The 24,749-nt window shown below is 41.7% G+C and overlaps 1 protein-coding gene across 3 annotated transcripts; it reads left to right on the top strand.

Moving 5' to 3' along the window:
- The first annotated feature begins 3,099 nt into the window (after positions 1-3,099).
- Positions 3,100-24,436, top strand: tpcn2 (two pore segment channel 2). Of its 3 annotated transcripts, none has more exons than XM_084540985.1 (25): positions 3,100-3,724; positions 10,316-10,371; positions 11,042-11,118; positions 12,737-12,914; positions 12,996-13,112; positions 14,144-14,250; positions 15,129-15,201; positions 16,722-16,821; positions 16,916-16,981; positions 17,067-17,131; positions 17,816-17,907; positions 17,993-18,074; positions 18,479-18,568; positions 18,663-18,782; positions 18,884-18,943; positions 19,085-19,158; positions 20,498-20,515; positions 20,591-20,690; positions 21,129-21,200; positions 21,598-21,671; positions 22,222-22,327; positions 22,567-22,649; positions 22,739-22,820; positions 23,427-23,518; positions 23,631-24,436. In XM_084540985.1, the coding sequence occupies exons 1-25, from the start codon at positions 3,589-3,591 to the stop codon at positions 23,704-23,706; spliced, it is 2,196 nt and encodes a 731-aa protein (XP_084397111.1). In that variant the 5' UTR covers positions 3,100-3,588; the 3' UTR covers positions 23,707-24,436. The 3 variants fall into 3 exon arrangements, 2 of the variants coding, with proteins under 2 accessions (XP_084397111.1, XP_084397110.1); XM_084540984.1 differs by having other exon boundaries at positions 19,085-19,213; positions 20,466-20,515; XR_014698967.1 differs by lacking the exons at positions 23,427-23,518; positions 23,631-24,436 and having other exon boundaries at positions 19,085-19,213; positions 20,466-20,515; positions 22,571-22,649; positions 22,739-22,817.
- Positions 24,437-24,749: the final 313 nt, after the last annotated feature.

Genomic DNA, 24,749 nt, shown 5'->3' with positions numbered 1-24,749 from the left:
ATCCTGCACCAGTATTTAGAGGATATAATCATAAATCTACTTAGCATGTTCTCTTTGGAATGATTTACCCCTGAAAGCTGTGGCTCTTGTTATCTTTGGCTTCAGATAATGAGAAACCGTCTCCTCCCAACTAAATCAACTTACACAGACACAGAAGCTGGTTGTGTTTCATGATATTTTAAGAAAGAATGTTAATAGGATGCCATGAGGTCTGCTTCACATATTTATGAAGATCAACTTTATACAGGATTTGCAGGCTCTTGCAGTAGCTTGGTAGTGAATAGGTGGCTCTTTTTAGATCATCTGCAATAGTTTACGCATTTACCAACAATGCAGCCTTAAACTAGCTTCAGTGCAGATTTAGATATTTTTTTGTTCTTGGTGTCAGTGTGGGTTTCAGATCTTTCAGCATTAGACCTCTGACCCAGCCGGGGTTGTTCATGAACTGGCTTGCATCCCAGCAGCAACAAGCCATGTGCTGCTGCTGAGAAGGTTCTGCAGGGTTCTTCTCCCACCACGCTGGGGACCGGAAGTTGACTCAGCCTGGCCTCATGTGTGGGGGTTTGTGAGGTTTGACAGGAACCACTAATTTGATGCTCTCAAAGTCACACCACCAAAAGTCTGATCAGGTGATCTTATGTTGCACCGCGTTCTCTCACCCTGTCTAAGCTCGTTGCTGGCTGTGTCCCACCATCCTGCTGATGCGTGCTTCCTCTACTCCTGATGCCAATCTTTCCCTGTGGCTTTGCTGATGTGGCTACTCATAATATGACCCAGCTCTGCTCATCCTGTCACGATGGTTCCAGTCAGGGCCCTCCGACTCAGCTGTGACTCTACCCCCCGCAGCTCTCTGGAAGCACATTACTTCCTGCCAGTGCAGACCTCGATCCCGACTACAACTATTTTTGGATCCTTGGAGTCTCTATACTGCATGGCATCCCTTGTTCGTGTCACCACAAACTCTTCTGTCAGGCTTCTGAATTGTGTTGGTTGTCCCACACAACGCATGGCGTGCTTGTACACCCAAGCCTTGAACCGGCCCGGAAACCCAGATTTGTCAGCTTCAGTTAGCCTTGAGGTTTCTCCAGGTCTTCTGGATAGCAGTTATACCCCTCTGGCTGTCATCACAAAAATTCCCCGGGTCTTGAATGGTTTTTGGGACAGTGTTGGGATGGCTGTCCCCAAGATTGTGAAACAGAACTGTCTGTCTGTTTGATTCTTTTTCTTGATTGTCAGGGATCTCGATTTTGATGGTTTGAAACACAGCTTTGCCCATGAAATGAGCTTGTCAAGCCTTTGTAGTATCCACCTGCTGCCCGGGACTGATGTTGTGGTGGCTGTCAGGACATCCATGAAGGTTATGACTGGGGGCAACCTCAAATAAACATTGCAATCGCAATAGTTTTTGTATAAGACAAGCATACACTATATTCCAAACAAGACTCAGCTGTGCTACGGGCTTACTCATAAAATGTTGGATGTCCACACTGGAGAAATTATAAACCAAAGCACTGGACAAATACTACAGCACCTCTTTATTGCACTAGATGAAAATCTGCTGATGTTTTTGAGAACATGTTACGGCTGGTGGAAGAAACGTCTGGGGCCCTCCAGAGTCATTAGGATCCATCAATCCATTACTTCCTGAGGAATTTCAATTTGGGCAAGTGAGGCTAAAATCTAGCAGCTCCCTTTTTCAGATGAGAATGGTGACTAAATGTCATTTTTTTCCCAGTTACTTAGATGCACAAGACTGTCATTTGTTTATTTCTGCACATAAAAAGCTTGATGCTAAAAATGAAATCCCTCTGGGTGGAAGATGTGTTGTGCAGGGCTTGACACAGTGTGACACACCTCCTTCTCAGCAAGGACTGTTCTTATTTTATATACGGTATCTTTTATTCCATACTTTATGTAATGGTCTCCTTTTTCATATTAACAGTCTGAGTGCACCGGATGCTTGTTCAAGTTCATCTGAACAGTAGAAAAGAGCTCTTGTGGTATTTTTGTTTGTTTGTTTTTTATCACTTAGTATTTATCATTCTTGTTAGAGAGCTGTGGTGTAGTGGTTAGAGCAACAGCTTTGAGCCTGGAGGGTCGGAGGTTCACATCCTGGTTTCAGGGTAGAGTCAGATGGGTCAAAGGCAGACAAAGAATTTAGCTATGTGGAATGAATAAGGGAATTCTTATTATTGCAATACATTTATAAGAACGTTGAGAATATTGGTATGAGATCCCTTATGCACCGATCAGCCACAACATTAAAACCAATGGCAGGGGATGTGAATAATACTGATCATATTGTGACTGTGCAATGTTCTGAACTGGAACAAGCCTGATCCACAGAGGCCCCCTCCCCTCAACCCATAGGACCCAAAGGCCCCCACTAATGACATCCTGTTACCAGACACCACAGGACACCCTCAGAAGGCCCATGTCCATTCCCTGATGAGTCACAACTGTTTTGGAGGCCTCCACAATATTATGAAGGTGGTCATAATGTTATGCCTGATTGGTGTATATCTCTACATAAACTCTGCATTCACTACATATGCATACAGCCACATTTATCTGCAGATGTTATAACTCACATTTTACTCAAAATTAAACTGTTGGACATACATTCATGTATCAGTCAGAAAAGAACATACAGCATACATGATTATAAAAGTGCCAGTCTTCAGAACATTTCAGTCCTGGTTGATTTAGTGACACTAGTTACAGGTGCTAAAGCTAAACAGTAAATGTGGTCGTGAATTGTTGTTTCAGTAAATGTCATAATCAGCAGTTTTTCCTCCTTCTGTGAGCCACCGTGGTCTGATTTTATCAGCACGCCGCAGGAGTCTGTGAACAACAAGTTGGAGGTGTGCAGCCCGTCACCTGCTGCTCTTCATAGCAGCTCACTTGTGTTTTGCCAGTTAAATGTGGAGCTGATCCAGCTGATCTGAACTTTTTATTCGTCATCTGATGACGATAAACATTCGGCATTCATGCTGGATCTGTTTACAAAGCAGTAACTTAGTACAGACATGTCATAGTGTTATTCCTAAAGGGTGTATGTCAGCAGTACAGCAGGCTATACTATATGAAACTGAAGAGGGTGCCAGTTAAGTTCACTTTTATTTGAATAACCACAACAACAGTCTACGTTGTCTTACGGAGCTCCTTTGAAGTCTGAAACGTTCAGAGAAAGCTCGAAGGTGACCCGGAAATATTTATTGTCTTCACGTTTCCTTATAACTTTGCTATGTTTTGAAGAGCGCCTGGTCCTCTTACAGGAGTGTTCCTCCCTTCATGTGATTCGTGCTCTGCAGAGTCTGCTTTTATAGCCAGTGTAAAGTGATACTTATGGGGCAAGGGAGGGAGGAGCACCTCAGAGCAGCGACTTCCTAAAAACATATTCCCCTGCCTTTCTGGTATGTGCACGAGACTCGGACAGCTGTTTGAGAGGGCAGGTTAAAGTTTAGTTAAAGATTGACTCCACAGACTGAACTCGGCTCCTCCGTGGCTCACTGACCCGCTCCAGAACCGCTGCTTTCACTTTGGCCGCGGTGGGGTGGCTGCTCACGCGAGTCGTGGAACTCCTGGATGGAAACGGACAGTCTGCTGACCGGGACCGGGACCGGGACAGAGAGCGGAGCCTCCGGGGATTATGGCTCTGGGTCGGGCAGCAGACGGACGGACTCTGTCGGCCGGGAGCTGTGCACTGTTGGTGGGAACGCAGGTGAGCTGGGTTGGTGGTGAGGCATTCAGGTCTCAGCGATATGGGGGGGAAAAGTTCGCAGATGAGAGAAATGACAGAGAAAACTAGAGCCCAGCTAGCCAGATAGATAGTTAGGTAGGTGTAAGATGAAACAATGTGATCAACAATTGTTTTGTGATCAACAAGAGCTTTACGCCAGAGGAGCCAGGGGCCTTTAAATACTATCCTGTTGGGCAAGGTGTTCCTGGGACTAGTGATAGATCTGTAAATACGTCTTATTTTCGTCAGATCAGAGTGCTTTGTAAAATCTGAACACGTAAAGTTGTAAACTATTGCTGTCTGATGAATTTAACAGAGTAGAAAAAGCTGTTTCCCCACTATGGATGAAAAAATGTCATAAAGTAAAGACATAAGCAATGAACGGTCAAATATCACCTGCACGTTTTCAGTCACATTCTGAACATCACACGGCTTTGGGTTACAATGCTTCACCTCTGTAAAGTCAGACCTACTGTAGCTATATCACTAAGGTCATTCAGCGTACTGCCTTATAATGTGTGCTGACTGCATTCAGGTGCATTACTAGTTCAGAGTCATCTTATGACTTCTGAAATTCCAGCTGAGTTTGGTTAAATGAGTTTGAGAAAGGATGTTCACGTGGACAGTCATAAAAGACTTCTTATTATGTTCTAACAGTTTTAAAACATGGATAATATAAAGGTTGCTCTGTAAGCCATATTGGGTTTATAGGTCTATGGCGATTCGAACTGAATTCAGTATTGACCTTGATCCTGGGTAGAATTATTTTATTATTGTGAAAAGGAACAACTAGTTTGTCCTGTATTAAAGACACAGCAGCAGTTTCTGTCATGTCAGTTTTCCTCAAACTACAGCATATAGGAGAGGAGTCTTAATCTTCTCCATTCTGGATATTTCAAATTCCAAATCAAGCACTAAGGCGACAGTGGCTAGAACCCAGCTCATGTGGAGGGACCCATCTACTTGAGGCCAGCCACGTGGAGACAGAAAAAGAGAAAGGGGAGAGGATGAGAAGAGTGCAGTAGATGGAACAGGATGAAAGAGGGATATCTATCTATCTATCTACACCTGTTATATGTACTTGACATATATCTGATTAAAGCCTGCATAGCATATAGCCTAATCATGACGCACACAGCTAATAACATACCATACAGCAGTAGCATACCATAGACATCAAGAGAAAACAAATTAGACAGGTTGCTAGTACGTTTGTTGTGTTTCTTATTTAATAATTTTCCAGATGTTCATTCAGCTCCTAATTTGATGTCGAACTAGCTGAAGTTAGAAGAGCTAATCTTGTAAAGTGTTCTGCATAAAGTCCATAGAACATTAAACAGGCAGTAAATAAACTGGATGAGCTGATTCAACTCAATATCTGTATGAGGTTTTACACAGCTACACTGACAAAAAGCATCACACAGGCGTAAAGTCTTTGACTGCTCTGCATTTTAAGCGTACACCTCTCATTTAAACCGAACAACTTGGTCCGATCCGTCCACAAAACGTCCACAATTATTTCCAGTAGTCCCCTGGCTTGTCCACATGATGTTGGTCGAACTGCAGACTGGCAGAAGTGTTCTTTCTGAAGAGCAGTGTCTTTGTCCTTGCCACTCTGCCATGAACACCATGGTTGTTCAGTGTTCTCCTGATGGTGGATTCATGAACATTAACATTAGTCAATGTGAGAGAGGCCTTTAGTTGCTTAGAAGTTACCCTGGCTTCCTTTGTGACCTTTCCGACTATTATGCGTCTTGCTTTTGGAGTGATCTTTGTTGGTCAACCATCACTGTGGAGGCTAATAGTTAAATCTCTTCTTTTTGTTTACAATCTGTTTGACTGTGGATTTTTGTATTCCAAACTCTCTGAGATGCTCAGAGATGGTTTTTCAACATTTTCCAGTCGATGAAGACCAAACTGTGACAAATCCCAGATTTTCCTTTAACTAAACGTGTCACTGAACAACACCTAAGTCTCATTACATTGACTGGAAACACCTCTGAACAGATAGACTCTATCTAATTTGGCCTTGAAATTAACTTGTTCTCCTAGAGGTGCACTTACTTTTGCAACTCACAGATATACATTGGCTCATTTTCTTGAATAGATAAACGGACAAGCATATTAAGTGGGACTGTTTGCTTGATACACTATATTGTATGGAGGCACTGATGCCTCACAGCAAGAAGGCCCTGCGATAGACTGGAGACCTGTCCAGGGTGTACCCCGCCTCTCACCCAGTGACAGCTGGGATAAGCTCCAGCCCCCCCCTTGACCCTTCACAGGAACAAGTGGTTACAGAAGATGAATGAATGAACTACATTGTATGATTATGGACACAGTGTGCCTCCCTACGCACTTACGGATGAATTTCAAACTTTCTTTTTTCTCTCCAGCTTAGACTCAATAGATGAATAAACTCACGATCCAAATGTCTTCTCGTCCTTTGAAATGAGTTTCAGCTGTAGCTACTGCTTGGTAAGATGAATGGAAGGGATATATTATATATAAAACTGGAGAAATCTAGTACATTGTTAAAAAAATGTTGCTCAACTTTATTCTTTAAAATAATAACCAACAAGTGTGTCAGTGGTCGTCACCTTAACATCCTCTCATTCATGCTGTCAGACATCCATCCATCCATTATCTATGACCACTTATTCTGTAGAGGGTCACATGTGGCTGGAGCCTATAGCAGCTCTCATTGAGTGAGAGGCTGGTTACACCCTAGACAAGTGCGCCAGTTTATCACAGAGCTAACGCAGACAAACAACCATTCACCCTCACTTGTGCACCTATAGCCAATTTAGAATCACTATTGAACACCACACTTATTTGGAGTGTAGGGGGAAGTCTGAGCACTTTGACAATACCCCTAGACGGGAACCACATACAAACTTGTGCCATCATCGAAATCCACAAGTGATGCAACATGAAAAAACCTTGATTTGAACTGTCTTTTGCTATTTTTGTGAAGTCAGTCGATAATGTGTGCATTGTACATCATTTAAATTCTTGCATATAAACAGAAAAATATGAACCGGACTACCGTGGCTTTACAGGCCGTTAATGTCAGTGGTGTTGAGTTGTAAAATCAGGGTGCTCTAGCAACCGTTTCCTCCGGTCACATTTTTGCTGCAGTGTGAGAAGTGCAGCTCACACTTGTCAGTCAGTTGTATCTGGTGTATGTTGGCGGTGACTTTCAGCAGCTCTGCAGCCGTTTTATGTGTTACCCTGTCAGTGGCACCCACCACCACCTCCATGACACATCCTGCAATGAGTCAGCAGCACCAAATATGTGTGTGTGTGGAAATAATTACTTGAATCATCATGTCTGTATCTGTGTGTCTGCTGGATAGAAAAGGCAATCATTACACATAATCACCTGACAGCTGTGGAACAAGTCTACGGTTGATTTTTTTTATTATTATTATTCTAGCTGTCGGCGGCACAGTGGCGAGGTGGTTAGCACTGATGCCTCACAGCAAGAAGGTCACCGGTTCGAATCCATGGGCCGGCTGGCCTTTCTGTGTGGAGTTTGCATGTTCTCCCTGTGTCTGCGTGGGTTCTCTCCGGGTACTCCAGCTTCCTCCCACCGTCCAAAGACATGCTCATTAGGTTAATTGGTGATTCTAAATTGGCCGTAGGTGTGCATGTGAGTGTGAATGGTTGTCTGTCTCTGTGTGTTAGCCCAGATGGACTGGAGACCTGTCCAGGGTGTACCCCTGCCTCTCGCCCGATGACAGCTGGGATAGGCTCCAGCAGACCCCCGTGACCCTTAACAGGACAAAACGGGTATAGAAGATGAATGAATGAATGAATTAATTAATTCTAGCTGTCTGACACCCTTATGTTTTTACTGCTGGGCTCTTTACTAAGATATTTGAACCATGCAGTTTTCCCCAGATTTTTAGAAAGTTTTAGTTTTAGAAAAAGTCAAATCTGGGTGAGGCTAGGATTAACTATTAATTCCAAGAAAAGGTGCACACCCAGCACAGGAATAAACCACTACTAAAGTAGTATTTTCTAGGCTGTATCAACCCAACAAGCTCCACTATGTTAATGTCAGCAAATCATTTCAAACATTCTTACTAAACTGTACCCTCTCTGACATAATACCAGATTAACCATTTTATTTTGCAGAACACTATATTGCAGTATCTGACAGATTAAGGAAAGTCAGCTGTCCCAGTTGTCATCGGGCGAGAGGCGGGGTACACCCTGGACAGGTCTCCAGTTTATCACAGGGCTAACACAGAGAGACAGACAACCATTCACACTCACATGCACACCTACGGCCAATTTAGAATCACCAATGAACATAATGAGCATGTCTTTGGACGGTGGGAGGAAGCTGGAGTATCTGGTGGGAAATCACGCGGACACAGGAAGAACATGCAAACTCCACACAGAAAGGCCCCAGTCGGCCTGGATTTGACCCCGGAACCTTCTTGCAGTGAGGCGGAAAAGGAAAGTTATTCCTGGAAACGTATCTGAAGAGACAGCTGTGCCTCAGTTATTTAACAAAATATAACTTTTGAAAACCCCAAATCAGGCACCACTTTTACGGTCATCAGAGACTCTGATGTCTGAAGATCTAAATTTCTAACCTCAGTTGTTGTCATTCTATTATCAAGCTTTTATCATTTCCCACACTACTGCAGTTCTCTTTTGTCCTTTTTTATTGAAAAGGAATTTTTGTACATAAAGACACATATTGGTAGCTATTTTGATGACGGTTATCATCAAAATAATTGTGCATCCAGACAATTATTCAGCTGTCAATAACCGTTTTGTCCCTTCCCACCCCGTGAACAAACGCGTTTTAGGTCAGAGCCAAACAGGGACATAAGGCATATGCAGGAGGGCTGCTTGTGTTGCTAGGGACAATTGGATTAAGCCATGTGGAGCACATACTGAAGAAGAGTGGACTGAATTTAAGGTGGGATCCCATTGCTGCTCTGCTAGTTTCGTATTCAGCCTGTCCTCCCATGCACTCCTTATTGATGCAAGAGGCCTCAAGGTGGCTGACCACAAAAAGTTATACAATATAGAGATGCATTTCCTTTGAGGAGGGTCTACTGCTAAGAGGGTTTCTGTCAAAGTTTCAGGAGGATGATCTGGAAAGTGAGAGTGACAGTTTTTAAAAAAACACCAATTTGAAAAAAAAGCAAAAAAGATGAGAGTTCAGCAAGTGGCATTTATGTGACGTCATTATACACCAATCAACCATAACATTATGACCACCTGGCTAATATTGTGTAGGTCTCCCTTGTGCCGCCAAAACAGTTGTGACTCATCAGAGAATGGACATGGGCCTTCTGAGGGTGTCCTGTGGTGTCTGGTAACAGAATGTTGGTAGTGGGGACCTTTGGGTCCTATGGGTTGAGGGGAGGGGCCTCTGTGGATCATCCCACAGATACTTGATCAGTTTGGGATCTAGTGAATTTGGAGGCCAGGTCAACACCTTGTGCTGTTCTTCATGTTTTTTTAGTTGTTCCTAAAGCGTTTTTGTGTGTGTGCCTGTGTCAGGCTGCATCCTGCTGGGGATGGCTGCTGCCATCAAGGAGTGTCATTGCTATGGGGTGGGGGTGTCTGGTCTGGTCTAGGTGTGTGCTACATGTCTAAGTAACATCCACATGAATGAATGCCAGGTCAAAAGGTTTCCCAGCAGAACACTGAATTGTCATAAGATGGTCAATGTTATTCACTGCTCCTGTCAGTGGTTTTAATGTTGTGGCTGGTCGCTGTATAACTCACTGATGCTGGTGATACTGTTATCATGCTAAACGTTGAATACCGGGTCTAAGTTTGAAGCTTTAAAAGTGTGATTTTTGAACACTACAGGTCCCTTTTATCCAAGGTTCCTCCTAATCTCGAGGGAAGGGAAGAGAAGAGTGAAAGGGGAAGGGGGAGTTGGGAACATTAAATTGAGCACAGTGTGTAGGGCAAACCTGTTTTTTCTAGGTGCACCCACGTGGCTAGAGAAACACTCATAACCCAGTCAGTGTATAGGAGCCTTGCACATTCGGTGCTCAATAGTACTGTTTGGGATTAGGGAGTGCTAATCCACAATCACTCTTGTGAGACTGTAAAGTCACTTTCTGTTTATTGCTACACAAAATTATTTTATCTAATTTGTGCATTAGTGTGAAGTATGGGAATGTTGAAACAGAAGAACCTAGGGAGGGTGGCCATGGTCTGACTCATCGGGTGTGCAGGTCTCATTTTAATTGTTCCATTTCACTCTTTCTGAAAGTGTGGGTAGTCTTAGTAATTCAGTAGATATAAAAGTTGTATCCCATTACCAGTCCCAGATATGCCTCAAGACAAAACACACCTTCCCAGCTCCCAGTCCAACCCGTTCTACAGACAACAGCTTCTCTGAGACTGTGTCTTTGGCATGTTTTTGTCAAAGAAGTCGTTTCTGTTCTGTTGCTCCGGAACCATGCTAAGTTTTTCACTGGGTGGACCTACACGTGGGGATGCAGAGAAATACAGGTTAAATCTTTGTTCACTCTGCTTCTGAGCGAAAGCTTAGATAGTCATGCTACTCTCTCTTGTCTCACACAGATCAGGAGGACTTCTATATCCAGCAAGCTGTTGTATTCATTGAAGATGCCATTCACGTAAGTGCAGTGACATTTCAGTATTACTGATAATGTTTTCATGGGGGCTGAAAATACTACATGGTCAAGAGGTTTGTAATACGACTTTGGTCACTGGTGTAACTCCCTATTCACCCGTTTCAGTAAATCCTCTCTGGACGCCAACAGTTCTTGATGTCTGCGGTGAAGTTGTTGAGAGATCGTAATGGGTTAGATTCCACAAGCTTTAGTTTTCCTTTATTGACTTAGTGTCACCTTTAGAAATGATATCAGAATTTTGCTCTTGACATACTGTAGAACACAAAACATCTGTACACTTAAAAGAGTAGAAGAGCACAGACATCTGGCTGCCCCCAGTCAAGGTTGAGTCCATAGTTTTGCAATTGTTGCTCCTTGATGCTGACATCCATCCAGTGTCATTGACACTGACCTCACATACTACATCCATGTGTACATAAAAATTTAGTGTTTCCTCTAGTAGTTATGTTGCAGAGAGCGCACCTCCTTACTCTGATGTAGGTCCTTACATTATCTTAAAGAGGCAGAAAAAAATACAAATTTTCTGCATACAATATTTTCTGTGACGTTTCGTGGCTTATACATTTTGCCTTCCTGTTTTACTGCATTGTCTCATTCTCTTCTTTTATTGTCTCTCCTGTTCTTTTGTCAATATAAAATATATTATCTACAGTACCGGTCTATCAATCATCGGGTGGATGCCAGCTCACTCCGCCTGTATCGATGGTACTATTCCAGGATATGCCAGTGGTAAGTTCCCACACTCTAACAGTTACCTAGGTCTAGAGCTTTATGAGTACTTGATGATGTTTATGTTACTATTGAGGAGATGTTGTAGTGGCACATGTGCACTGTGACTGGAAATATTTGTAGATGTAGGAATTTCAGGAAAAGCACAGGAGTATATTTAGGTTTCAGGGGTCTCTTAAGTGACCTCATGCACAAATTTGATCCTTAGTTATCCGTATGCACAACTTTTGTTGCCTAGTTTTCATTTGTTCTTAGGTAAGAACAAAAATTTAAGAGTGCCATCGACCACAAAAGCCTACTTGCCTTTTGTTCAATGAAAAATAAGCTGTGCTGGCGATGAAGCAATTTACGTTATTAAACACAGAAGAAAAACTATCTGCACTCCTTCATTCTATTAATAATTAGAACTGATTACAATTATTAAATATGATATTTATTAAAAAATCTGAGTGATCTCAGGTAGATTATACAGATGCACTCTGCACATACTGCATTAATTGCACTAAGATGCTCCAACGCTTTGCACTTGGCTGAACAGTTGGCACTGCTGTAGAAAATAATAAATATATTACTTCTGTTCAGCTCTTTAGTAGTCTTCATTAAGTAAAGTTTCTTCCTGTGCAGAAGTAATGTCTCTTTTCTTTTTGCTGCTCTTGGGAGGTATTTATTTCTCTTGTTACTGAGAGCAGTGACCTATGATTTGCATGCAGCTGGGTGTTTCCTTATATAAATTGTGCCTGGCCCTTCTTAAGTTCAAGCATGATTCATCAGCATACATAGGTAGTAAAAACAGAATTGCCTGTCAGCGCACGTTTCATGAATCCCACCTAGGATGTTCTTCTTCTCACTTTTTTTAAGTATACAGTAAACCTATGGAAGGGAACGACAAGAAAGCATTTATGTGTGAGGCCCATTGTTCCTGCATGTAAATAGATTAAATGTTATCACCACTGTATTCATTGTATGCCTCATAGTTGGTTTTCAAGCTGTAAGACATAGAGGTCTCCGGTACAACCTTTTGAAAAAGAGCAGGTGAATTACACATGGACAGTGCCACTTGAAAGTATTTGCACTCCCTCAGAATTGTTTACATTTCTGCCTAAAAGTGAGGCACCAAATTTTGAGGCACAGTGGCACTGGGTACGGACTATTTTTAAAATTACATTATATTTAATGTAACATAAAGGCAAAGTGACACATTTCTGAGAAGAAAGGTTTTCTTTGTCATGGTCTCTTAAGTGCTTGTTCTGTGGGGTTCAGGCTGTGGCTTTAAGCGTCTAGAGACAATTTGAATTGTCACTGACACAAAACACAAAACTGGAACCTCCAGTGGAAGCACTAGAGCTATGTTGGCACGGACAAAATACTTGAGCAGAACCCAAGTCATGTGGGGGGACATTTCTGCTTGACGTTACATGGGTAGAGAGAGACAGATAAAGATAGGCGATACATGATACATGCAAGATGGCAATGAAAAGTCCTTTGCATCATAAGTGAGTTGGCTGGCAGTATGGATACAAATATAGCAAATTATGCATGACAGTTTGTTAGGAATGTAATCAAGATGTTTTGCCAACATACCTACGTCCATTTATGTCTCTGTCTTCACCTGCCTCAGGGGCTTGGGCCTGACCATTGCGGTGGTGTTGCTGCTGGCATTCGTGGAGCGCCCCTCCTCCCTGTCCATCTCCTCCGACCCCCATCATCGTTCTTCATCCTGGGAGCCTCCTTGCGGCCTCACTGAGGCCATCGAGATGGTCTGTCTGGTCATCTTCACTTGTGATCTTGCTGTCAAGGTAAGCGCAGACAGGTTGGAATAGTAAGCTGGTTATTTGTCCATTTGCACCACTGCTTCACTTTATCCGGTCTGTCCTCAGAGCTACTTGATTGGCTGGGAAGAATTTAAGAAGGGCAAGTGGCTGATTGGCTACACTGTAGTCATTTCAGTCTCCGTCATCGACTGGGTGTTGTCTCTCAGTATGGTGTGTGATGAGGTGAGGCACATGCTTCTTTCTTTCTTCTTCTTGGAATTATTGCACAAGCGTTATATAATCAAACAGCAGTATTAAGTAAGGAGAATCAGGCCTGTTAAAGAAGTAAAATTAAATGTTTCTGACTTTTAATTATCAACAGAAAAAGATTTAAACCCAACAATTCATCATCCTAAACAGTATCCTTTAGTCAAAGTGTCATACATTATGCTTCTCTTCTAAACCTGAAGCACTACTAAGAGTCTAACAACAAATGTCAGGCTGGTGGTGGAGAAGAAATGAATATATCCATCCCTGGGTACTATGAATGTTTGTATGATGTCTTATCTCAATAAGCCCAACAGGTGTTAAGGTATATTAGTCTGGACCACACTAACTGACACCAGACCAACATTGCCATCCACAGACTCTTGCACCAGGCATGGCTAGCGTGTTTGTATCTGTAGAGAAAGGAGCAGGACAATGCAACGTGAAATTGAGAAATCGCACCACTCTCAATTTATGGTTTTGTATACACTTGTGCTTCTGGCATCAGTCGCATGCCAGTTCCCCATCTTCTCATGCACAGTCCAAAAAATGGAAATGTCAGCAACCAGCGATTTTCTAGTGTGATGACCCAGAGTTAGTCATCATAGCAGTAAACTAAGAGACCAGTCAGTCCTACAGGAGAACTTCTATGTCAGCAAACTCAGTGAATAGTGGTGAATAAATCTCTTAGAGTCAGTGCTGAATACTGAATTTAATATCATCTATTGCACTACTCGTGTTGGTTAAATATCTTGTAAGTTCTGAAAAGTGTTGCTATATGGTCATTTAGGTCTAAACTATTTACAGTTATGCTGACATGTATTGGCCCCAGTCCAGCTTAGATGATCATAGCAAGAAAACTGTTGTTCCATTTGCTTGTACTGCATCACGTTGCATGTCTCCAAGCTTGCACATAAGAAAGGCAGAGTGGATTCAAAGGAATCATATATGATTCAAATGGGATCTAATATTAAAAATAGTCATCTTCTCTTTTCTTTACTATTTAGAAACTGAGAGTGCGGCGGCTCTTCCGGCCATTCTTCCTTCTGCAAAACTCTTCTCTGATGAAAAAAACACTGAAATGCATCAAGAGGACTCTGCCGGAAATCGCCAGGTACCTGAACCCTCTCATTGTTAGGCATCATAACAATATTTGCTAGAAAAAGAGTGCAGAAGTAGTTGTATCACAGTACTAAGTACTAAACTAAAAAATAAGTTGTTACGATATATGAGACACAATTTCTATGGAAAGGAGCAGCTCAGGAACAGTTAGCTCAGCACTGTCAGTATATAAACTGAAATGAAACTCACAGTTGGTTATTTACATTTCACTATTCATCAAATAATGGTTCCAGCTCACTCTCACTTCTGTGAACAAGTTCCTGCTTTGCCAAAATGTGGCCATGCAATGATGATGATATTCTCTGATTCCACTACCACTACTTTGTAATGCACTCAGCTGTGTTAGTGTCTGGTGACCTGTCTATATTCCAAAACATGATAATGAAAAGCAAGGTTTGGGTAGGAGGGGTCTGTTTGGAGATAGAGATAGTTGTTTGATTCGTATAGAGGACAGTTCTTATTCATCCACAGTGGCATTCAACATCATGGATTCAAAATTGATGAGGTTAGCTAAACCTCAAGTGGTTCTGCTATAAACCCCCAATAAAACCAATGAAAATTGGACAAAACAAAGCTCCATATGACTTTTTAATTCTGAAAGAAAAGGTGAATTGTCTAATTTTGTTGCATCTGAATGGGACAGTATATTTGCCACGGCACTTGTCAGTGTTTTCCAAAAGTAGTAGACTCATGAGTTTGACTAAGTGCATTAAAGCAGAATGTCCAATACCAAGCAGAGTTATAAAAAGAACACCCAAGTCACTTTCTACACTAAATTAATGACATCTGAATGATACGACAATTGATCTGCATCCCTTTGGACTTTTCCACCCCCACCTTGAGCATGTGTGTGTTCTCCTGTCTTTTCAGTGTCATCCTGCTGCTGGCGCTCCATCTGTGCCTCTTCACTATGATTGGCATGCTGCTGTTTGCTAAAACTGAGGTGAGCTGCTCAGGCCTTTGTGGTCACACTGTGTTGAGTACGCTGTGTACTGTACTGTAATAATTACACTCTGTCTTGTGTGTGATGGTAACTCCCACAAGGGACACAGTTCAAAGAAAACACAAATTAAAAATGTCTAAACATAATGTCATGAACTTCCACAAAGAGGTTGCATTGCAAAATATCTAACATGTGTGAATATAGTTCTGCTTTCTGTGCCCACTGTGCTCTTTTTGCACATCATAACATACACATAGACAAAATGCACACACCAGTGGAAAATGAAAAGCAAATTGTGCAGGTCCAGTCCAAAGCTAACTCGAATTCTGTGTCATCACCTAAAGCTTTATGGCATACCCAGGACTCTACATCATGTAGGAACACCCCTGCACACATCATGCTGGGCATCAAATATATTTTAATCCACAGCTGAAAATAGTCCCCAACAAAGAGCATTGTTCCTCCTGTTTGAATAAGGTTTCATTAAAGACTACAGTCATGGGGTGGCTGGAGCCTCTCCTTGTTGACACTGGGCAAGTGAACAGGTCGCCAGTCTTTCACAGAGCTAACACTATGATAAAAAGGGATAGATGCAGGACAGTTTAAAAAAAAGTGCAAACCAATGGGACATCAGAAAGTACTGAGTGCAAGACAAGTGTATTTTTGGATTTTGGTCTTTGGTCAAACCGATACCATTTCCCACAGACAACAATAGTATAGCTGTTTTATGGCCAAGTGAAAACGTGGCACTAGGGAAATATAGGGAAGAACACACAAAGTTAGTTGAGAGTCAGGGTGGAAGGAAAACTTAAACCGATTTATTTCAACAAAACGTAACTGAGAAGGCTTTACTCATACTCCCTGTGGGGAAGGATGGGACCATGTGGCTGTGCCAAATAAATGAAAGCAGTGTATATAGCAAAGGTTACTTCCATGTGGAAGGAAGCTCACCTGTAGTCCGCAGCCTTCCACCACATATCTATAACCACTGACGTAGAACACACAAGTCGACACAGCTCAAGGTCTACACAGGCAGGATAACAGCAAGTAGCAGAGTAAGCAGCCGAGACTGGATCCTCCAGCTGGGCCCCGTTTCATTAGGGCCCTGGGCAATGGTTGGTCTGGGGTTGAGTCAACCAATTACCTGCATTACCACAGAATTCACAAGTGGAAACCAACACCTACAAAACAAACAGGGGAGGGAGAGATAGAAAGCAGACAGAAATACATTCCCCCTGCCTGGCTCGTAACAACATTCCAATTTGTTTAACTTAAATTTCAATACCATGCACCGGAGTACAATCTCATTTACCTTAAAATATTGAGAGGAATCCCAGGAACACATTTTACTTCTGTGAATGCACCCTTCTTCTTTTATCTAAAACTTCTAAAGAGATTCAGTTTTGAACAGTCAAGTCAAGCTACAGTTCCGTCGTACTGTTTAAACTTTGTAAAGAGTACAATAGGAGATGTACATTTGCCCAGCCTGCCCTCATCTCTCACTGTGTGTTGCTGTTCAGGATCCGAAGAAGAATGGGGAGTGGGAGCTACATTTCAGAGACCTGCCGAATTCGCTGACCTCTCTGCTGGTGCTGCTCACCACAGCCAACAACCCGGACGGTACACTATCAGTCACATGATGAACGAGCCACGCTCACAGGCTGTATATTGTTACTTTCATGGAATGTCAACTTTATCTTCTGTTCTGTTCCAGTGATGATCCCTGCCTACTCCCTAAACAGAGGCTACTCTATTTTCTTTGTCACCTTCAGCGTCATTGGTAAGAAGCACTTATTATGTAAGTCATTATTAAGTAATTTTAGAGTAGATTATAAATGCATTTTTATTTGTGTATTTCCTGACAGGAACTTACTGCCTGATGAACCTACTGACAGCCATCATCTATAACCAGTTCAGGGGATATTTACTGGTGAGTCACCATTAAATAGGTGGCCATCATGCTGCCTGTTTTTATCCACTGAGCACTGAATGAGCAGTTAGCTTTTTTTTTAGCTTTTTATTTTCTCTCACCAAATCCCACTACACTGTTTCCAACTGGAAAAATGGGCGTCAGTAGAACTTTGACGCATGTTGGACTGGGAAAAACAGCAGCAGTGACTAATATACACCGATCAGCCACAACATTAAAACCACTAGAAGTAAATAACATTGACCATCTTGTGATAATCCAATGTTCTGCTGGGAAACTTTTGGACCTGGTATTCATGTGGATGTTACTTAGAGGCACAAGGGAGACCTACACAGTATTAGGCGGGTGGTTATAATGTTATGCCTGATCAGTGTATATAGCTGATGACACCTGATGTCTCCAGAAAAGCCTGAACAATGAACTCTTAAACCAAACGGCACACTGTTGCATTTTGTGGAAGTCATAATAATATTTAAAACAGCTTGTAGGAACCATTGGAAAAACAGTCGAATGTGAATATGTGACAGTGGATTTCTCAAACAGACTATACACAAACAAACTTTCATTGATGTACATATAATATGTATGCTATAATCACTGATATCTAACAAAATAACAGATTCTGCAGATTGACACGTTACAGACACAGTGAAGATATTGCTTTTTGTTCGTGTTCTTGTCCAGATGTCAGTCCAAACATCCATCATGAGAAGGCGACTGGGGATCCGAGCAGCTTTCCATGTCCTCAGCTGTAATGGAGGCCAGCAGGCTGTTGAGTAAGACACACATATACACACAGAGACACACACATACACACACACAAACACACACACACACACTCAGTTTTGCTTTCTCTGTAAGGGGGCGTGTGCATGTTGACGCAGTCCTGGAGGTGTTGTCCAGAGCTGGGATGAAAAGCTACTATAGAGCGGCCATCACCACGGTCAGATCCTACACAACAGCACTTTCTGCACAGACACCTGTCACAGCAGGGAAATCACAGTGTAAATAACCATACTAATGAGTATCTGCTTTACTGCTTCAGCTCAAGATTCTGCTGTCATACAGTCAGGATTTGCAGAATGGCACTAGATTTGAACCAAAACGTTACAAGTTGTTATATTGTGTGCATTTAAAACTGACACGTCAAACTTCATTGTGCAAATAAAAACATTGCATTTAGATAGAGGTATAGGTATACAGCTATTTGACAAATGCATAGAATGTTTCCTTTGCTTTTTGTCTGAAAGAACATAATTTAGTTTAAACACAGTTCAGTTTTGGAAATTTTTAATGTTGGCTTTTTGGGCGGCTTTTTTCTCACCTGTGCTTCTTCCGACATGTCAGATGGCACGGCAGTATGAAGAAGTTGGCTTCATGGATCAAGAGCAGTTCAAGAAGATTTTTGATGAGCTGGATAAAGACTGCATCAAGGAGGTAGGGCTGCGCACACACAGGCTCTGCTGATTCAAAGATTGCTTCAGGATTACATCTGTCTTATATGTCTCCCTGTCGTGTGTTTCCTCCCCAGCACCCTCCCCTCCCTCAGTACACGTCTCCACTTCTGCAGAGACTCCAGGTGATCTTCAGCCACTACTATCTCATTATACTCGGCAACGCGGTGGCCCTGGCCAACGTTGTGTGCATTTGTGTAAGTCGCGCCCGCACACACATACATACACAATGACCAAGCTGGTCTGCTCGGTAGCGTTACTGCTGGTTGTGTGTATCAAACCTTTCTGTGTTTTTCAGACTGTCCTGGTGTTGAATGCTGAAAAGTCTACAGCAGAGAGGGATAACTTCGTCTTGGAGGTGCACACTGTCATAAATTTTTGCATTTAAAAATCTAATGTAATTTTTTTTTAATAAAATTTGCATATCATCTTCATTTGAACTGAACATAACCTACCACAGAAATGAACTGTTTTTGTCCTTTCATTGTCCCACTATCAGATCATCAACTTGTGCTTCATCATCTACTACCTGTTTGAAATGTGTGCGAAGATCTTTGCCTTCGGCTGGAAAGGGTACCTGTCCTACAGGAGCAACATCTTTGATGGCTTTCTCACCGTCGTGTTATTGGTAACACTCCTCAGAATACACACTGTCGTTATTTCCATATATAACATTACAGCTGCGGTTTAGTCAAATATGAAAAGATGAAGTTTATAAAAGATAGCATTCTGTTACCATACGCCACCACTGAGTCCACGAGTTGATGATTCCCTGTCATGTTTTGTGATTAATCTCCATGAGAACAAAATACTGACATTCAAATGTTGTCTGACTAACCAACTGCATCTCTTCAGGAGTGTTGTTTTCTCGCCAGTGGACAAGTCGTTGTTATTCATATTATTAAAGAAAGAGTTCGAGTTAATACGAGTTAGTACTAAAAGGGGAAGACTGATACTGCCCTTACAGTATGTCTCTATGACGTAAATATAGATTACAGCCTCAGATTTTGAGGCTGCAACTCTGCTTGATGAATACCTGTTTATGGGAAAACATCTTCAGTCTCTCCACAGTGCTACTTGAGCGCTGCACTCATTTTCATTCTAGGATAGGAGCAAAAGCAGTCTGGCTTGTTCGTCTTATTGTTTTGTGTGTGATAGGCTTTGTGCAAAATAAGGACATGCACAACATAGAAGTGGACAGCTGGGGAGAGCTGACAGTGGTCATGTCAGATAGTGGATCATGCAGGAACGACAGGCAGAAGGAATTTGGAAGGGCCAGACGGAGGAGGAGGGGGTAGCCCTGGGGCTTCAGTGGGAATGGGGTTAGGGGAAGGTGAGGCCCATTGATGAGTGGGCTGTCAGAGAATGTGTATAAAGTGTGAGCCTTCTGGGTAACTTTGTTGTTTTCAAACTGGAACTGTGGGAATAGCAAATTTTGACGGATTGGGGGAGACAAAGACTGGGCTGCCCTTATCTCTGCTTTGCAACCTGGATTCACATAGATTTTTACTTAACAGCCACAGAATACCCAAGAAAAGCAATGGACCTTTGATATAAAGTGCCTTTGATATATTAAATGATAATACATCTCTGCCAGCTTCCTTGATCCTAGTCTACGTTCTTTTAGGCAGTCTACCATGTTTGCTGCATGTTTCTCACATGACATACATACTACATATTCAGTATGTAGTAATTCTCTGCTGACCTGACGTGCACATTTTGCACATGTGATTGACACATCTTGATGTAACCACCAGCTGATTATTGGCGAGAATTATTCTATAATATACAATTCACTTTTTGTCATTTCCTGTGCACAAACGTAAATGAAATGTAACGTATCACTGTTGTTATGTTATGTTTCTTTTTTTACCCATTAGATCCTGCAGTTCATTATGTTTATCACGTACAGGCTCCCTTATTCTCACTGGTGGGTATTCTTCAACTCATTTTAAATGTTTGTACTATGTCTGACTAAACATGGGTACTACGGGTGCGTCAACAGGGACAGTTCATCCCATGATGTAATGTCTCTATGGGAGATGGTTCGCTTGGTCAACATGCTGATTGTGTTCCGCTTCCTGCGCATCATCCCAGACATCAAGGTAAACAGCAGTCACAGCATCGGCAGTAATCCAGGGATAGTTATCTGTGGGTGTGTATTGCATCTGGAAGGAAGTATATGTATACAAGGAAGGATTAGAGAGAGAGAATAATAATAAATACATGCAAGAAGAGAGAAAAAATAGAGATGATTTGTTTTTTTGCTGATTGTAATATTAATCCTAATAATAGCCATGAAGAATATTATAATAGTAATGGATAGGGTGTTAATGGTAATATACACATACAGCTACTGTAACTTGACTTTACATGGTGAAAGTTAATAGATTAGAACAATAGATTTAGACCAGGAGGATGAATGGAACAGTTCACTTCCATTCATCCTCCTGGTGTTGGGTCTTGAAAGCTTGAGGCAGAGTCAAGAGATCTCCATCGGGAAGTTTATTATGTCCTCTTACCCTCCATATTTTCATCTCCAGCTTATGGCTTTGGTTGCAAGCACACTGTTGGATCTGGTGAAAAACCTCCGAGCATTTGCAGGGATACTGGTGGTAAGTGACAAAGCTATATTTCACCCAGTTGATCCTGATCTGCCCTTTATTTTTCTAAATATATTGCAGAATCGGGCCTGTCTGTCAGAGAAATCCAAACTATGGACAGACACACAAGCACACATTTGGATGGCTATCTTAGTGAGGACATTCATTGACGTGATGCATTCCCTAGCCACTTACCCTAGTCTTAACCCTCAAACAGCCTTGTAAAGACATAAGGACCGGCCAAAATGTCTTCACTCTGATGGTGTAAACTTCAAACTGGTCCTCAGAAAGCTAGCTGTACAAGTGCACACACACACACACCTACCCACCCGCGCACACACGTCTTGTCATTTTCTGAATGCCTATGAAATCGTTTGCAGAAATATAATATGTTTGTCTCTCTGTGCAGGTGGTGTATTATGTGTTTGCTGTTTTTGGCATCTGGCTGTTTGAGGGTGCAATTAAACCTCCTCCAGAGATGAGGTATGACATCTTTTCCAGAAAGAACACACGATGCAGAGGACACAAACAGAACCAAGCTTATGACATAGAGCTAATTCCACCCTTTTTGGCTAAGAATGCAGTATCACTTCAGTTCTGAGTGGCAGCCTGTACCATTTGTGTACTGAACACATTCAAATAATAGCAGCATTCTACTGAATTCATTCATCAGTTTTGTGAGTTGTGAGCTGCAAATGCAAAACATATGAGGGGACACGTTTCAGCCCTTTTAGTGGTTCTTTTTACTAAAGAGCCACAATGATTGCTTATGCAAAAACTATTGGAAGAAAAGTAAAGAAAGATCTTTGGACTTCAGTAAATGTTGAACCTGGATTAAATCTAAAATAGAGCCATCCGTCCCAGCTACATAACCATTCTCTCCCAAATATTCCATCTTACTCATTTACAGTATTAAGTTGTTGTTATTATTTTTTTTTAAATGGCCGGGTGAGTGTGTTTCTCTCTTACAAAGAGATCAGAATTAAAAATGTGTAAATTCTGTTCATCATTGTTATGTGTACGTGTGTCCCAGCATGCTGTCCAATTCTTCAATGGAAAACATCACCTCTAACTACAGCATGGAGTGTGGCACCTATGAACAGCTAGGCTACTGGCCAAACAACTTTGATGACTTTGGTGTGAGTAACAAGACCCGTCAGATCTTCATAGTTTGCTTTAGTTTCTCTTACTTGGAATTTACAGTGATAAGACCAAATCTGGTGTTAAAATATGTTCCCTTTATTCTTTATCACTTAATTGACATTTTGATGACTGTTTTACCACTGTCATTTGTCATAAATACACTTTGATAATCAAAACTCTGGTCTCATTGAAACTAATTAAAAAAATATATCTTTTCTTCTCTTTCTCTATTCAGGCAGCCATCATATTGTTGTATAATGTGATGATAGTCAACAACTGGCAGGCCTTCATGGATGCATACAGCAGATACACTACCGAGTAAGAAAGAACACATTTTACATGCAGTTGTTGTTGAATGTAATTGTTCATGTGATGATGATGAAGATGATGATGATGATTTTCCCAAGGTGGTCCAAGATCTACTTCGTGTGTTGGTGGCTCACGTCCTCTGTCATGTGGGTCAACTTGTTTGTGGCGCTCATCTTAGAGGTCTGTTCACTCAAACAACACGGACACATCCACTTCTAATATGGATACAGAAACTGTTTTAACAGCAGCAAGCAGTAGACGTGAAATCCTTTTTTAGGAACTAACCATGCATTATGCTGACTGCAGTCACTTTGTTGGCTGGCATGACAGATCTCTGAGGTTGAGTGTAAACTCAAATTAACGAGATGTTTTGGATTTGCAGGATTAACTCTGACTGAATCCAGCCTTTCAGCTCACAGTTAATGTGTAAGCTGTGAAGGTTGCTAATGTAGTCAGTTATGAGCTCTTTGGTTTAGGGTGTAGAGCTTGCTCACTTGACTAAGTAAGATCATCTGGAAGTTCGTTGTTTTGTTGCTTATGGTAAAATAAATTTACTATTTATGTTTTTTTACATCTGAAGATGCCACTGAAAGTAAAGTCTAGTCTAGATAATTGCTCTGACATTTACAATGCTCATACCAATGCCACTGAGCTTATTTCCCCCTCTAGTGTCATATAAAATGGCTGGTAAAACTGACAGAAAACTAACCTCTTTTATAATTAAACTAAATATTAAATGTACTTAACTCCAATTCTTTAATCCTTGATTTTCTTTATACGTCACAGAACTTCATCTACAAGTGGGACCGCAGTCACAGCTGCTCTGTTACAGATGTGGAGAGGATCAGATATGAAACCTCTGTTCAACTCATATTCAGGTAGGTTGATGCTGATGTTTTGTTGAAAGCCTTATGTAGCTGTGTTCATTTCTAAACGTCCTTCTCCTCTTGTTTCTTATTTTTCTGTAATTTGCCTCCTCTTTCACTACAGAGAGCAGATCCCAGAGCCAACAGAAGAGGAATTACTTTGTCAACTACATCAACACCCCCACTTACACCTAGAGTGATGACACAAGGACTTTGTATCAGTGCATTTAGATTTATTAACCAAACGGATAAAAAGGGAAAGACTCACTCTTTGTGTTATCTGAATGAGAAAATGTGGTGTGCTTTGGTATTGGTGTAATGTATTGTTACAGTTGAATCTATTTTATTTGTGGAAAAATGTTTTTATTGAAAGAAGTATGGTTGTTAATGAACAGATTTTAAATAAATGTTTTTCAAAAAAATGAAAGACAGTTTCTCTGTTTTGCCACACCACCACTTTCTCCATCTCACACACATTCCTTACGTTCCTTAAGGAAATTCACAGTTTTTTGGACTTCCCAGTCCTGTTGCCCCCCAAAAGTCAAACATTAATCATCTGTCTTCCTCATTCTCTCCACAATAAAGTATAATCTTTACACTTCCTTCTCCTTGCCATGTTTCCAGTAACTGTGTGAACTTTTAAGCTCTGTCTCTCTTCTTCTGTACGTCAAAATCAAACAACTGAATTACAGCTTTTCATTTTGTCACACTGTGCTGTACCAGTACATGTACTCCATCCATTTTGGTCTGCCTTCTCATATATACACTGATCAGGCATAACATTATGACATTATGATGCAAGAAGCAAATAACATTGGCCATCTTGTGACAATACAATGTTCTGTTGGGAAACGTTTGGACCTGGTATTCATGTGGATGTTACTTAGACATGTAGCACCCACTTAGACCAGACCAGACACCCCCACCCCACAGCAATGACACTCCTTGATGGCAGCAGCCATCCCCAGCAGGATGCAGCCTGACACAGACACACACACAAAAACGGTTTAGGAACAACTCAAAAAACACGAAGAACAGCACAAGGTGTTGACCTGGCCTCCAAATTCACTAGATCCCAAACTGATCAAGTATCTGTGGGATGATGCACAGAGGCACCTCCCCTCAACCCATAGGACCCAAAGGCCCCCACTAACAACATTCTGCTGCCAGACACCACAGGACACCCTCAGAAGGCCCATGTCCATTCTCTGATGACTCGCAACTGTTTTGGAGGCACAAGGGA

The sequence above is a fragment of the Chelon labrosus genome (genome assembly GCF_963514085.1).
Source record: "Chelon labrosus genome assembly, chromosome: 3".
NCBI lineage: Eukaryota > Metazoa > Chordata > Actinopteri > Mugiliformes > Mugilidae > Chelon > Chelon labrosus.
This window is presented reverse-complemented; position numbering and strand designations above follow the sequence as displayed.

What these genes read in the sequence shown, in the direction of transcription:
- tpcn2 (XM_084540984.1), top strand. Translation starts at nt 3,589, where the DNA reads ATGGAAACGGACAGTCTGCTGACCGGGACCGGGACCGGGACAGAGAGC. An exon ending in AGGCTCCCTTATTCTCACTG is followed by an intron (nt 20,516 to 20,590) that starts GTGGGTATTCTT and finishes GTGCGTCAACAG; the next exon opens with GGACAGTTCATCCCATGATG. An exon ending in AAACCTCCTCCAGAGATGAG is followed by an intron (nt 21,672 to 22,221) that starts GTATGACATCTT and finishes CGTGTGTCCCAG; the next exon opens with CATGCTGTCCAATTCTTCAA.